The sequence below is a fragment of the Zingiber officinale genome, chromosome 3B (assembly GCF_018446385.1).
Source record: "Zingiber officinale cultivar Zhangliang chromosome 3B, Zo_v1.1, whole genome shotgun sequence".
Classification (NCBI taxonomy): domain Eukaryota; kingdom Viridiplantae; phylum Streptophyta; class Magnoliopsida; order Zingiberales; family Zingiberaceae; genus Zingiber; species Zingiber officinale.
The window spans coordinates 24940175-24953807 of record NC_055991.1 but is presented as its reverse complement, the minus strand read 5'-3'; the positions used below and the strand labels follow the sequence as shown (position 1 = coordinate 24953807).

The 13633-nt window shown below is 41.2% G+C and overlaps 1 protein-coding gene across 1 annotated transcript; it reads left to right on the top strand.

Moving 5' to 3' along the window:
• The first annotated feature begins 6770 nt into the window (after window positions 1-6770).
• Window positions 6771-9245, top strand: LOC122056222. Its single transcript, XM_042618057.1, has 5 exons — window positions 6771-7168; window positions 7262-7385; window positions 7467-7536; window positions 8099-8159; window positions 9227-9245. The coding sequence occupies exons 1-4, from the start codon at window positions 6827-6829 to the stop codon at window positions 8103-8105; spliced, it is 543 nt and encodes a 180-aa protein (XP_042473991.1). The 5' UTR covers window positions 6771-6826; the 3' UTR covers window positions 8106-8159; window positions 9227-9245.
• Window positions 9246-13633: the final 4388 nt, after the last annotated feature.

Below are 13633 nucleotides of genomic sequence, written 5' to 3'. Positions count from 1 at the left end.
GTGATGCCGAGGTCGTGCACTCGCTCAAATCCCTTTCTCCTCTATTCTTCTTACTGTCATCGTTCGATCCGTTCATCACCGGTGCTTCTCGTCGCTTGCCCTAGTCGGATTTCCTCCACAAGTTGCCGTTTCCGACCACGAGCCTGCATCATCCCATCGATCTGTGCCCTAGTTGTGCTTGCCACGGTGCTAATCTTTCACCACCGTGGGTCGTCGTCTGCCCTAATCGTGAGTGGAGGTTCTTGAGTGGATTTTCTTACTCGTTGTGCTCCAATATATACTCGTGGCAGCTTACCTATGTACTGGCAGTGAGCTTGACCTTGCCTTGCTGCCCCAATTGGTCCTCTGGTGGTCATGGAGTAGCTCCATCAGATCATTGGTGAGGTATAAGCATCTGATCGTTGCTTCTTTGTTGATTTAGTTTTCTTTTAAAATTATCCTCTTTGAGTCTCTTGTTAGATTGTTCTGTTTAAGGGAACTTGGATTGAAAATCCATTTGCATGTGAAATGTGAAGGTTTTAGAGTTGGATTGAGGGCTTTGATTCATGGTAAGTTACTATAGTGTTTTGGTTTGATCTCTTGTTGGTATTAGGTTGATATGGATTGGATCAGATTCTATTTGAGATGTTAAGATGTGATAACATGATGAATGAGTGATTAGCTATCTTAGATTAGATTTTCAGATGTGATTAAAGGTGGATAAATCGTGCATGTTTGATCCATGATGCTAGTAGTTGATGAAATTAAACTAGATTGGATAATTGGCGTAGGCAAAGGAAGTTGTTTTAAGAATTGATTGGTGGATAAAAGAGGAACTTATCATTTAGTTAGATTTGGATTATTAGGTGGAATTAAACGGTTATCTAATTGAATTAGAATTGAGTTTTAGGTTTAGTTAGTTGTTGTATATGTAATTAGCTAAATATATTATGTGATCGCAGGACTTGGATTCGAGATGTGCGTCTCGACGTGGGATTAGTTTGTCACGATCGACAGATAAATGTGGGTATTTCTTGCTTTATCTCTTTAGTATTTTGATCCTAGTGCATGAGCTTTATGTTCAGATAGTTGTTGTATCTATCTTGACTCCACTCTTATTTTTCCTGCGTTTGATACTTCCACTCAATCTTTGAGCTACTCGTTTCTGTATCTATACAGTCTCTCGTTGCTATCGATGATATTTAGCAGATACTATATTACTAGGTATCAGATACCAGATACCAGATGCCAGACATTAGATATTAGGTATTGGATATATAGACACCTGATACCATGTTTACATGCTTTGATTGCTGTTTGTTTACACACCTTACTGAGCATGTTGGCTTCATGTAGCATACCTATTTCTGTTTATATATATATGATGACTGTTGTATTGTTCGCATCATGTCATTGCATGCATTGCCGACGATCCTGTCTCCCTTGTGGTTGAGGCGGTTGTTGGCCAGGGCCGCACGCTCGGCCACTCATGGGTAGTGGTAGCTTGGAGCGTGCCGCATGTCCTGTCAGCCCCCCACTCGCACACTCATGGGTAGTGTCTGCTGGAGTCGCGGGCAGCAGGGACCCAGTCGCAGACGTAGCTATTCAGCTACTATGCAACTGTCCCCTCGGCCACTCGAGAGTAGTGGTAGCTGGAGTGGTGTACAGTCTGTCATTGTCCCGGCCTCTCATCCATACTGGGGTCATGGACTTGAGGGGTGGGCGGGAGTGACCATCCGTACATACGTTGTTGTTATTATATCTGCTGGTTGTTTACTTATGCTGTTGTTGCTTATCTATGCTGCTGTTACTAGCTTATGCTGTTGTTGTTTATTTATGCTGTTATACTTACATAGGTTGAGATTTATACCTGTGATATGTGTTTAGACACTGACTTATTTACTGTTGACATGTATATACCTCACACGATACCATGTAGTTATGAGCAGTACTGTAGCAGGACTTTGCTACACTTTACCTTTTACTACTAGCCTAGGATATGGTTTCAGGTATGGACACTTATTATGATATCACTGTAGTATCTGCTATTTTCCATACGAGAGTGTATACCTTTGCATCTCTAGTTCTTTACTATACTCATGCACTATCAGTCTATTACCCGCTGAGTCTTTATACTCACCACCCCGTATATTGGTAATTTCGCCAGGTAGCAAGTATTGGATTAATGGAGTCGCCTGGAGAGCCTGTCCGCCAGTCCCACGTCACATTCGAGGACGACCTTACGATTTTGGTATTTATTACGCTATTTGTATTTTGGGTTTTGTACTTGTTTGTGTATTTGTGTTCTCTTGTATTTGGTTTGATATTATTGTGTCAAGCCGAGCTGACTCGCAGTTTGTTACTTTATGTTTTGTGATCGTTGTTTGCGATTTTCGCTGTGTTGATTCTAGTACAGCCGTGTGGGCTGATTCATATATTTATATAACTGCGTGGTTGTGTTTATTTCTGTTCCAGCCGAGTGGGCTGGTTATATAACTGCGTGGTTGTGTAGATATATTCCAGCCGTATGTCACCCATACAGGGGAGATGCTGCCGAAATTTTTCGGTAAGGACTCCTCTGGGGGCGTGACAATTTATTGGTATCAGAGCTACAGGTTTTATGAGGCCTATTTTCGTTTGGTTTTTCGTGTTTTGGTTTCTCGATGTGACTTTTCGGGTTTTGGGACCAGGCAGCGACAGGATTCTCCAAGCTATAGGAGGTATGTTTGCATATTGTTATCTTACATTTTTGTTAGTGCATGTATAGTTGTTATGTTATTTATTAGTATGCTTTTGTTAGTACCTGTCCAGTTGTTTGTAGCATACATCAAATGTGTTGGGTCAATCACTGATCACGGTTGACCCTACTAGAGATCAAGGAATACAGTCTCATAGGACTTCTTATACCATACCACTAGTGTTATTAATTTCTGTTATTACTAGTTTAGTAGTGGTTAGTATCTGCTAAATATCATATTGCTTCGGTTCGTGGAGAACCAATTTACTCGTATTGCCTTGGTTCGTAGAGAACCGATTTACTCTTATAGACTTAGGTAGTAGAGGATTGATTTATCCTAGTTGGTTCGGGTTGTAGAGGACCAGTTTACTCTTGTTGCGGTTAGTAGAGGATCGATCTACCTTGGTTGACTTGATCAGTAGAAGTTTGATCCGTTCTTGTCGGTGTAGATAGTAGAGTACTGAGTTAAATTTTATTAGTTCGGTAGTAAGAGACCGACTCTGTAACGACCCAACTCCTGGGTACTAATCTGTGAGCCGGATCGCTACATTAACTACTGAAGCTACTGTGCGGAAAACTGGGTAAAATAAAATTTTACTAACTGACTCGGTTAATCTGACAACTGATACACCCATGCTGTTATAAAGAAGGATTCAAGACCCTTTCCGGTTGGTGTACATATGCTAAGGAGGATACTTGACCTCCCATCTGAGCTAGGAACTCAGAACTAACTTCCCAGCTAGCTGCTGATCGATCCGCGGATCGATCAACTTGCTACGATTCGTGCCTCGCCGATCGGTTTGCGGCGATCCAGTGTGTCTCGGATCGGTGCAGACCGATCCGAGCACCGAAACGCGGATGCCTTCGTTCGATGTTGGATCGATCGGCCGACCGATCCGGGAGATACAATAGGCTATCAGATTCATCTGGATCGGTCCGGTGACCGATCCAGAGAAGGATATAATCGATCGGTCTCACGATCGATCCAGCTCGATAGTCGAAACGACATCGTAATTTCGATTTCCAGACCGATTCGTGCCAAAATCGCATACACAAGTTCTAGATACATGAAAACACTCTAGCACGTAAATAATAACATTCTAAACATGATAATCTAAACAAAACATAGTTCACTAAGCTATAACACCTAGCAACAAGGCTAAGTCATAAAACTAGTCATGTTAAGTATCAAAACTGAAATGGAAGCGTATAGATCCCCAAGGATCTTTATTCCAAACCCCTTGCACACACACATCATCGTAGCATCGCCCTCCGGCCTCCGCTAGTCCACTTTTCTTTTACCGGTATCTGCAGCATAAGAAAAGTAGCATCTGTAAGCTTAAAGCTTAGTAAGAAACCATCTACCTCACTAAAACATGCAACGATGCGATTATGTTTTTAAATCATGCTGTTTGAAACATACTGAATATGCAAGCATGGCATGGCATGGTATCATACAAAGCATAAACTGGAACTGAAACATGGCATAGCATATAAACTGAACATGAAACTGAACTAGTCATACATATATCTAAATCTGTACATGAACTCAAATCATGTAAACTGAACCTGAACTGAACTGAAAGCTAAATTAGTGTTCTCATCACTAGTTTCAAATTTGAAAACTATACATATAATAGATGAAAATACTAAACATGCTGTTGGGCCCTGGCAACTGTACTTACTGTGCGCGCATCCCTACGAGACCCGGGATTGCAAGTTCCGAATCCAGCAGGGTTACTAGGTTATCTGAACCTAGGGACGACTGTGGGAGTCCAGCCCATGGATATCTGATCCAACTGAATAAAAGTAAAATACTGAATACTGTTTTATTTTACTTTGCTATTCTAGGTTATCTGAACCTAGAGCTAGGTTATCTGAACCTAGAGGCTACTGTGGGAGCCTACCCAATGGATATCTGATCCATATAGCTGTAATAACTGATAAATAACTGAATAAAATGTTTCTAATATATTTTACATGCCGTTAGGACGCCTATTGGTGCATCCTTCTGAACTGGGCATTCTACCGAATGCTTGGTGTGCACTAAAAGCACACCCTAAAACTGAAAACTGTAAAATTACTGAACTAACGCCAAAACTAACAAGCGAGAGCAATTATACTGCAGGTGAGGGGTTTCTTACCTCAATCGCAAGGTTTTCTTACGATTCTAACCGCTAGGTTTTCCGGAAAACTGCTCCGTTCGACGAACCGCTTATGTCCTCGCGTTCCTCTCGCGGAGAAGAACCTTTTTCGTGTTGGAGTCATCGCCGGAAGATGTTCCCTTGACCCTTGGCTTGGTGTGTGCCGTGCGTGAGGAAGAGGGGAAGAGGAGAGGTGCGGCGGTTTTAGGTTTCGGGTGAGGAAAAGCTACGGTGAGAAAATAATCTAAACTTCTCACTTAAATCCTTATTTATATTTACTAATTAATTCATCCAAAATCAATTATAAATATAATTGATTCCCTCTTCTTTCAGCACGGCCCTGCTGGGTTCAACTGGTTACTAGCATTATCCCTTACACCATAGGTCTCGGGTTCGATTCTCGCCTAAGCTATTTTGCGACCTATTTGTTTTTGCTACTTCCGGTACTCCAAAAATTATGTAAAAATATCCTAAAAATCTAGAGAAATCATAGGATATTTCTAAAATAAATTCGGGAATTTTTCGGGCTTTACAGACTCACTCTATTTTACAGAGATTTTGATCCTCGGGTTATGTGTGCTGGTTAGATAACCTAAAAGTTACGTTTGAGTTCAGGACTTGTACAGACGGAGAATTGACTAAGTTAGCTGCATACCATTGCTGGCTTGACTAGTCTGTAGAGGATCGATGTATCCTATTCCATGGAGACTTTAACCATAGACTGTATGTACTTGGTAGGATGACCTTGAGGGTACATTTGGATAGATGACTCCCACTGAAGTGGAAAAGTGTGGAGCTAGTTGCTTAACACTTACGAGATACTTTATATCTGTGGGAGGTTAGGTGTGATCCTGAGTCACTTCTTATCCGGGAGGAGTTTTTGTAGGAAAGCACCTCGATATGAATTTGTGATACATCCGGGTGACACCCGATGTATAGGGACTTAGAGCGTTTCTATTGGTTGAATGACATGAAAAAGACATCGCGGATTTTGTAACTTGATGTCTAGTATGTCAGCAAATGGAGGCTGAACATCGGAGGTTAGTAAGATTATTTCAGTAGATTCGGATACTGGAATGGAGTTGAGCTCATGTTATGATAGATTTTGTTGTGAGATTACCCAGGACATGGAGAAGATACGATGCGTTGGGAAATCAGTGATTGGTTGACGAATTTGCTCCCTAGCTATTGATTTGTAGGATGGATGCTTTAGATCAAGTAGCAGGATTATATGATAGAGAGATTACCGGATCTCAGGGTATATCTCTGAGTATTGTACCAAATGGAGATTCATGATTCACATCACGATAGTAGCAGATTTTACAGCAGACCATAAGTATAAAGTTCGGTTTTAGAACCGCTTTACATCTTTAGATAGATGAACAGACTGAGAACTTAATGTGGATGTTAGAGGTTTGCTGATAGTATGGGTTATGGATTTTGGAGGCAGTTGGTTTACTCACAGTTGGCTAGACAGCAGTGTGAGAGTAGCGGAAGCAGGGTGAGCACATAACCCACAGAGTTATCTCTTACGAATGGAGATTTATTCTTGATACTCGGATGGAGTGATATATGAGTATGTTATTTGGTTGTTACCCTTGAATGATGATCTTTGAGTTGAGCAGCAAATTTGAGGACCAAATTTTTATTAGTGGGGGAGAATGTAAAATACAACACCCAAATAATATTTAAATAATAAGGTTATTGGACAAATAATCTTACTGGATTTTAAAGGAATTTTTAGGAATTTTCTGAGATTTAATTGGAGGCCGTATGACGTATTTTAAGGGGATCAATTATTGGGTTTAGTGAAAGCCTATTTGGAATACCCAAAGATGGGAGTTGATTGAGGAATAAACTTAGGTTTTGATTTATCTAAACCTAAGTTTAAATTTATAAACCTCACCTATTCCTAACCCGTGCCCTAAAGCCTTCCCTCACCGCCGACTTCTCCCCTTCGCTTCCTATGTGCCACCCTCCGAAGCCCGCAACGGCGTCGGCAGATCACCGGCCTCGCTCACCCCGCACCGGCAGAGTCTCCCTCTCCCTCTCCCGATTTCCCCTAAACCTCCTCATCGCCGCTGGCCTCTCTTCCTTTTCTCTTCATCGCCGCCGAACCCTTTTCCACCCAATCCCCTTCCTCTTCTCCTCCGTCCCTCTTGCTGTGATCGCCTCTTCATCTTATCTTCGTCGCCGACAAAAGGAGCAGCCGCCGACACCTCTGGATACCGAAGCAACTGTCCATTTCGGACGTCGGCTCGTCTCGCCATCGATTCACCACCGGCCATGGGAGATTGGTGATGCCGAGGTCGTGCACTCGCTCAAATCCCTTTCTCCTCTATTCTTCTTACTGTCATCGTTCGATCCGTTCATCATCGGTGCTTCTCGTCGCTTGCCCTAGTTGGATTTCCTCCACAAGTTGCCGTTTCCGACCACGAGCCTGCATCATCCCATCGATCTGTGCCCTAGATGTGCTTGCCACGGTGCTGATCTTTCACCACCGTGGGTCGTCGTCTGCCCTAATGGTGAGTGGAGGTTCTTGAGTGGCTTTTCTTACTCGTTGTGCTCCAATATATACTCGTGGCAGCTTACCTATGTACTGGCAGTGAGCTTGACCTTGCCTTGCTGCCCCAATTGGTCCTCTGGTGGTCATGGAGTAGCTCCATCAAATCATTGGTGAGGTATAAGCATCCGATCGTTGCTTCTTTGTTGATTTAGTTTTCTTTTAAGATTATCCTCTTTGAGTCTCTTGTTAGATTGTTCTGTTTAAGGGTACTTGGATTGAAAATCCATTTGCATGTGAAATGTGAAGGTTTTAGAGCTGGATTGAGGGCTTTGATTCATGGTAAGTTACTATAGTGTTTTGGTTTGATCTCTTGTTGGTATTAGGTTGATATGGATTGGATCAGATTCTATTTAAGATGTTAAGATGTGATAACATGATGAATGAGTGATTAGCTATCTTAGATTAGATTTTCAGATGTGATTAAAGGTGGATAAATCGTGCATGTTTGATCCATGATGCTAGTAGTTGATGAAATTAAACTAGATTGGATAATTGGCGTAGGCAAAGGAAGTTGTTTTAAGAATTGATTGGTGGATAAAAGAGGAACTTATCATTTAGTTAGATTTGGATTATTAGGTGGAATTAAACGGTTATCTAATTGAATTAGAATTGAGTTTTAGGTTTAGTTAGTTGTTGTATATGTAATTAGCTAAATATATTATGTGATCGCAGGACTTAGATTCGAGATGTGCGTCTTGACGTGGGATTAGTTTGTCACGATCGACAGATAAAGGCGGGTATTTCTTGCTTTATCTCTTTAGTATTTTGATCCTAGTGCATGAGCTTTATGTTCAGATAGTTGCTGTATCTATCTTGACTCCACTCTTATTTTTCCTGTGTTTGATACTTCTACTCAATCTTTGAGTTACTCGTTTCTGTATCTATACAGTCTCTCATTGCTATTGATGATATTTAGCAGATACTATATTACTAGGTATTAGATACCAGATACCAGATGTCAGACATTAGATATTAGGTATTGGATATATAGACACCTGATACCATGTTTACATGCTTTGATTGTTGTTTGTTTACACACCTTACTGAGCATGCTAGCGATTTCCATTTATATATATATGATGATTGTATTGCTCGTGATCACGTCATCGCACGATCGCCGACGCATCCCGTCTCCCTTGTGGTCGAGGCGTTATTGGCCGCACGCCGCCACCACTCGCGGGTAGTGGTAGCTTGAGCGTGCCACGTCTGTCACGCCTCCACTCGCACACCACGGGTAGTGTCTCACCGGAGTCGCGGCGGGACCCGTCGTAGACGTAGCTATTCACCTTGTCTACGCAACTATCCCCCGCCACCGAGTAGTGGTAGCTGGATTGGTACTGTCGTTGTCCCCTCCGTCCATACCGGGTCGTGGACTTGAGGGGGCGGAGTGACCATCCGTAGATACTGTTATTATATCTGCCGTTGTTTACTTATCTTGTTGTTGCTTATCTACGCCGCTATTTCTAGCTTATCTTTGTTGTTTATTTACGTCATATGCTTACATAGGTTGAGATTTATACCGTGATATGTGTTTAGACACCGACTTACTTATTGTTGACATGTATATACCTCACACGATACCATGTAGTTATGAGCAGAACTGTAGCAGGACTTTGCTACACTTTACCTAGGATATGGTTTCGTATGGACACTTATTATGATATCACTGTAGTATCTGCTATTTTCCATACGAGAGTGTATACCTTTGCATCTCTAGTTCTTTACTATACTCATGCACTATCAGTCTATTACCCGCTGAGTCTTTATACTCACCACCCCGTATATTGGTAATTTCGCCAGGTAGCAGGTATTGGATTTATGTCCGCCAGTCCCACGTCACATTCGAGGACGACCTTACGATTTTGGTATTTCTTACGCTATTTGTATTTTGGGCTTTGTACTTGTTTTTGTATTTGTGTTCTCTTGTATTTGGTTTGATATTATTGTGTCAAGCCGAGCCGGCTCGCAGTTAGTTACTTTATGTTTTGTTATCATTGTTTGCGATTTCCGCTGTGTTGATTCTAGTACAGTCGTGTGGGCTGATTCATATATTTATATAACTGCGTGGTTGTGTTTATTTCTGTTCCAACCGAGTGGGCTGGTTATATAACTGCGTGGTTGTGTAGATATATTCCAGCCGTATGTAGCTGATGTATATTGTATGTATGTATGCCTCAGATTGTCACCCATACAGGGGAGATGCTGCCGAAATTTTTCGGTAAGGACTCCTTTGGGAGCGTGACAAAAATAACCTTTGGGTTCTAACAATCTCCCCCTTTTTGATGTGAGTAACCCAAGTTAAGCTAGGGTAAACAAATGCAAGAAAAAATGCAATGTAAAGACAATTAATTTTGAAAATAAGTGCAAATAGATTTTTCGATTAAAAATTAGATTATACCTCCCCTTAGACTTAATATATCCTTCTCCCCTTTTGATCACATAAAAAAATGGGGTTCCTTAATAAGTCTAAGGTTATTTTTAAAAAAAAATTTGCAATAATTTAGAAAATTTTAAGTGTTAAAAAAAATTCTAAGTGAGAAAATTTTAGGCAGAAAAATTTCTAAGTAACACAATTTCTAAGTAAGAAATTTTAATTTTCTAAGTTAAAAATAAAATTTTTGTGCAATGGAATAAATAACTTAAAAAACATTTTAACAGAAATAATTTAAATATTAAATTTTTCTAAGTGAAATTTTTAGAAGAAATTTTAATAAATGTTAAACCATTGACAAATATTTAAAGCAATTAACTATTTTATGCTTATCAGTTTGTCAATTAAATATTTAATTTAGAAATTGGCTTCCAGACTGTGGCGAGACACTAGGCCTTCTTGGTTATTGGATCATCAACAATTTCTAGACAAAGCCTTTTAATGAATTCAAATATTCAATTTTCTACCTGAAAGCCTTTAGTCTAATTTCTTTTTCAATTTAAACAAGTTTTTGGAACCCAATATAGGTTCCTTCCTACAGGGTTAATCAGGTATTTTCTAGGTATATAAGCTTTTGATATGTTTCTAATCTGTCTTTTGTGAAACCTATAGTACCAGTTTAATCCTTTATAGTTTCTAAAGGCAGAAGTATTTGAACAAGCAAAATTTTTTAAGTTTTCTATTTATTTTTTTAATTTATCATTTTCAAATCTTACTTTATCAAAATCTTCTATTAGACATGATTTTGCTAAAATTCTCTTTATTTCTAATTTTTTTTAATTTATTATTTTTACTTTTTAATTTGCATATAGATTTTGCCATAGACTTAATACCATAATAAAGGTGATCAGAAGGTAAGAGACATACCTTACTTACCATATCAAACTTGAAGCTTGACTCTCCCCCTGCTTCACTGCATTCATCTGAAGTCGCTCCCCCTTCATCGATGCTGGCTTTTGATGTACTTTGCCCTTCATAGCTCGCAATCAGTGATAGTTCGGCATATTCTTGTATTTCTGACTCAAATGATGAACTGTCGTCCCAAGTAGCTTTCAGATTCTTGTGCTACTTGGGTATCTTGACTTTATCCTTCTTGAGTTCTAGACAATCCTCTTTTAAGAGTCCTTCCTTTTGACACTGTAGCAATGAACCCTTCTTCTATTTCTTGGATTTTTCTTATTCTGCATTTCTTTAAATTTATTAGATCAAAAGAATTTTTTGAAATTCCTTACCATATAAGCTTCTTGATCTTCTTCTGAGTCTTACTCAGGTTCATCCTTCTTGGTTGCATCTAGCCCCATAATCTGGCTTGAGTCTCTTGATGTCCCTGCACATCTGGTTTCATGTAATTCAAGAGTAGAAAAGAGTTCCTCTAGGGTACTTACCTCCAGGTCCTTTGAGATGTAGTAAGCGTCGATTATTGAGCTCTATTCTGGAGTCCTGAGAAAGGCATTTAGTGTGTAGCGTATCGTGTCCCGGTTGGTTATCATTTCTCCGAGGTTTTCGAGTCCAGTGATTAGTTCTTTTACCTTTGCGTGTAGATCGACTATCTTCTCACCTTTTTCTAGACGAATATTTATCAGTTTGTTCCGAAGTCTATCTCTCCTTGCAAGTTTGGCTTTGGATGTACCTTCGTGGAGTTCCAGGAATTTTTCCTAGAGTTCTTTGGCTGACGAGTAGCTTCCGATGCGGTTGACTTCTTGAGGCTGCAGCACACTCAGCAAGTGATATTCTGCCCAGTTATTTGCTACGGAATCATTTTGTTCTTTCTTCGTCCAACGACTTTGTTCTTTTTCCTCTTCATTTTGATTTGTAGGTGTTGGTGCGGGAAGCATCCGACGATCGAACTCGTATTTTGATAATGACAAAGGATTCAAAGTTAAGATGTTTAGTGATCTAACAAATCTATTAAGCGTTTCAGGAAAAGACCTAACTGTGGTTAGGCAAGGTAAAAACCCTAGGGGGTGGTAACCCTAGGTTATAGGGGGTGGTAACCCTATGAGGAAAGTCTTGGCAGGTCGAAGGCTTCAGGCAAAAGTCCTAGGGGGTGGTAACCCTAGGTGGAAAGTCCTGGTGTCGCGAACCAGGTGAAAGACTGGACTGGCAGTCGAGTGCTAGCAGATGTCCTGCAGAAAGTCCGGAAACTTCGAGTGCTGAGCAAAAGTCCAGTCGATCTGGAGGATCGCACTGGCAGCAGGTAAATCTCCTGAGTGGAGTAAGTGAGGACGCGTTCCCCGCAGAGGGAACAGTAGGCGTCGGGTCGACCTAGGGTTTCCGATTGGAAACCCGAAGTCAGACTCGGACAGTCCAGAGACTGTCAAACTTTCACTTTTATACTATCACTTATGTGTTATGAGCTAACTTTGTGTTGCAGGGTATTTTTGTGTTTAACATATCTTGCAGGACGAAAGTGCAAAATTGGCCTCGGATGAACAGTACCGAGGCGCCTCCATGGAGCTTGGAGGCGCCTCGGGTGCAAAACCTGAGTTGGCTGCGAAGCAAGATTAGAGGCGCCTTGGACAGCTTGATGAAGGCGCCTTGGACAGCTTGATGAAGGTGCCTTGAACTTGATAAGGTTCGACCAGTTCAGCCCTTATCTCCGCAGCTGACTCGGCTCATTCAAGGCGCCTTGGTGAACAGTAGAAGGCGTCTTGAACACCCTTTATAAGGGATCTCGACCAGCAGCTCAGAACAAGCAATTCCAAGCGAACTCTCTGCTACAAGCTGCCTACGAGACGATCCCGAAGTGCTGCAACCACACCCCGACAACCCGGAGCTTCAGATTTAGTCTTTTGTTGTCGGTATAATCTTTTTTACTGCTTTGAATTGTAATTAGTTTGTAATAGTTTTTACGAGCTTATAGTTGTTGCCCACGGAAAGCGATCAAGGATCGTGGGCCTTCGAGTAGGAGTCGATCAAGGCTCCGAACGAAGTAAATCCTCCTGTCTCTGTGTGCTTGTTTTTTTTATTCCGCTGCATTTTTACTCGAATGTTTTACGAATCAAACGAAATAGCCGTGAGCGCTATTCACCCCCCTCTAGCGCTTCTTGATCCAACAGTAGGAGCTACAAAATTATATTTTATTATTAAACAAAATTCAAAGTCTATTTTCAGAAATATCTCCATACGACGTTTTCAGTGTGCGAAGTCTCCCTCGAATTTTGGTGGAATGATGCTTGGTCCGACCATTGGTTGCTTTGCTTCGGTCAGCAGTTAGTCCTTCTGAAGTATCCTCACTCTGATACCACTTGTTGTCCCTTTGGAGGCCAGCAAGAGGGGAGGAGTGAATTGCCCTGCACAAAAAAAACACTACCCTTCTCGAACTTTTAAAGAAACACTTGCATAAATTGTAAAAGCAATAAATTAAAAAGAAGAGACAAAGGAATTTACTTGGTTACAACCAAGGAGGTTGTTAATCCAAGGAATGAAACACATACTAAAGATCTCCTTCAGGCAGAGAAGCCTCTTATAATAATGACGTATAGAAAATAGAAGCTAAACAAGAGGAGTGCACAAGTGTTGAATCGCTTGGAACCACGATCTGGATAAAATCCAAGTCCGAGCACCCAAAAGGGTTCCGGGCGCCCGGACCAAGAAAGTCAACATTGTTGACTTTTTCAGTCCGGGCCCTTTGCTCCGATTCAGCTCGCCTCGATCCGGGTCTTCTGCTCCGGCTCCACTTTCTTGGGTGATCTCGGCCATCCGGAATAGGGCTCACCCGAACCCAAGTTCCGACCTTCTCCTCGAGTAGCCTTCCTCCCCAGTTTCTCATCCCT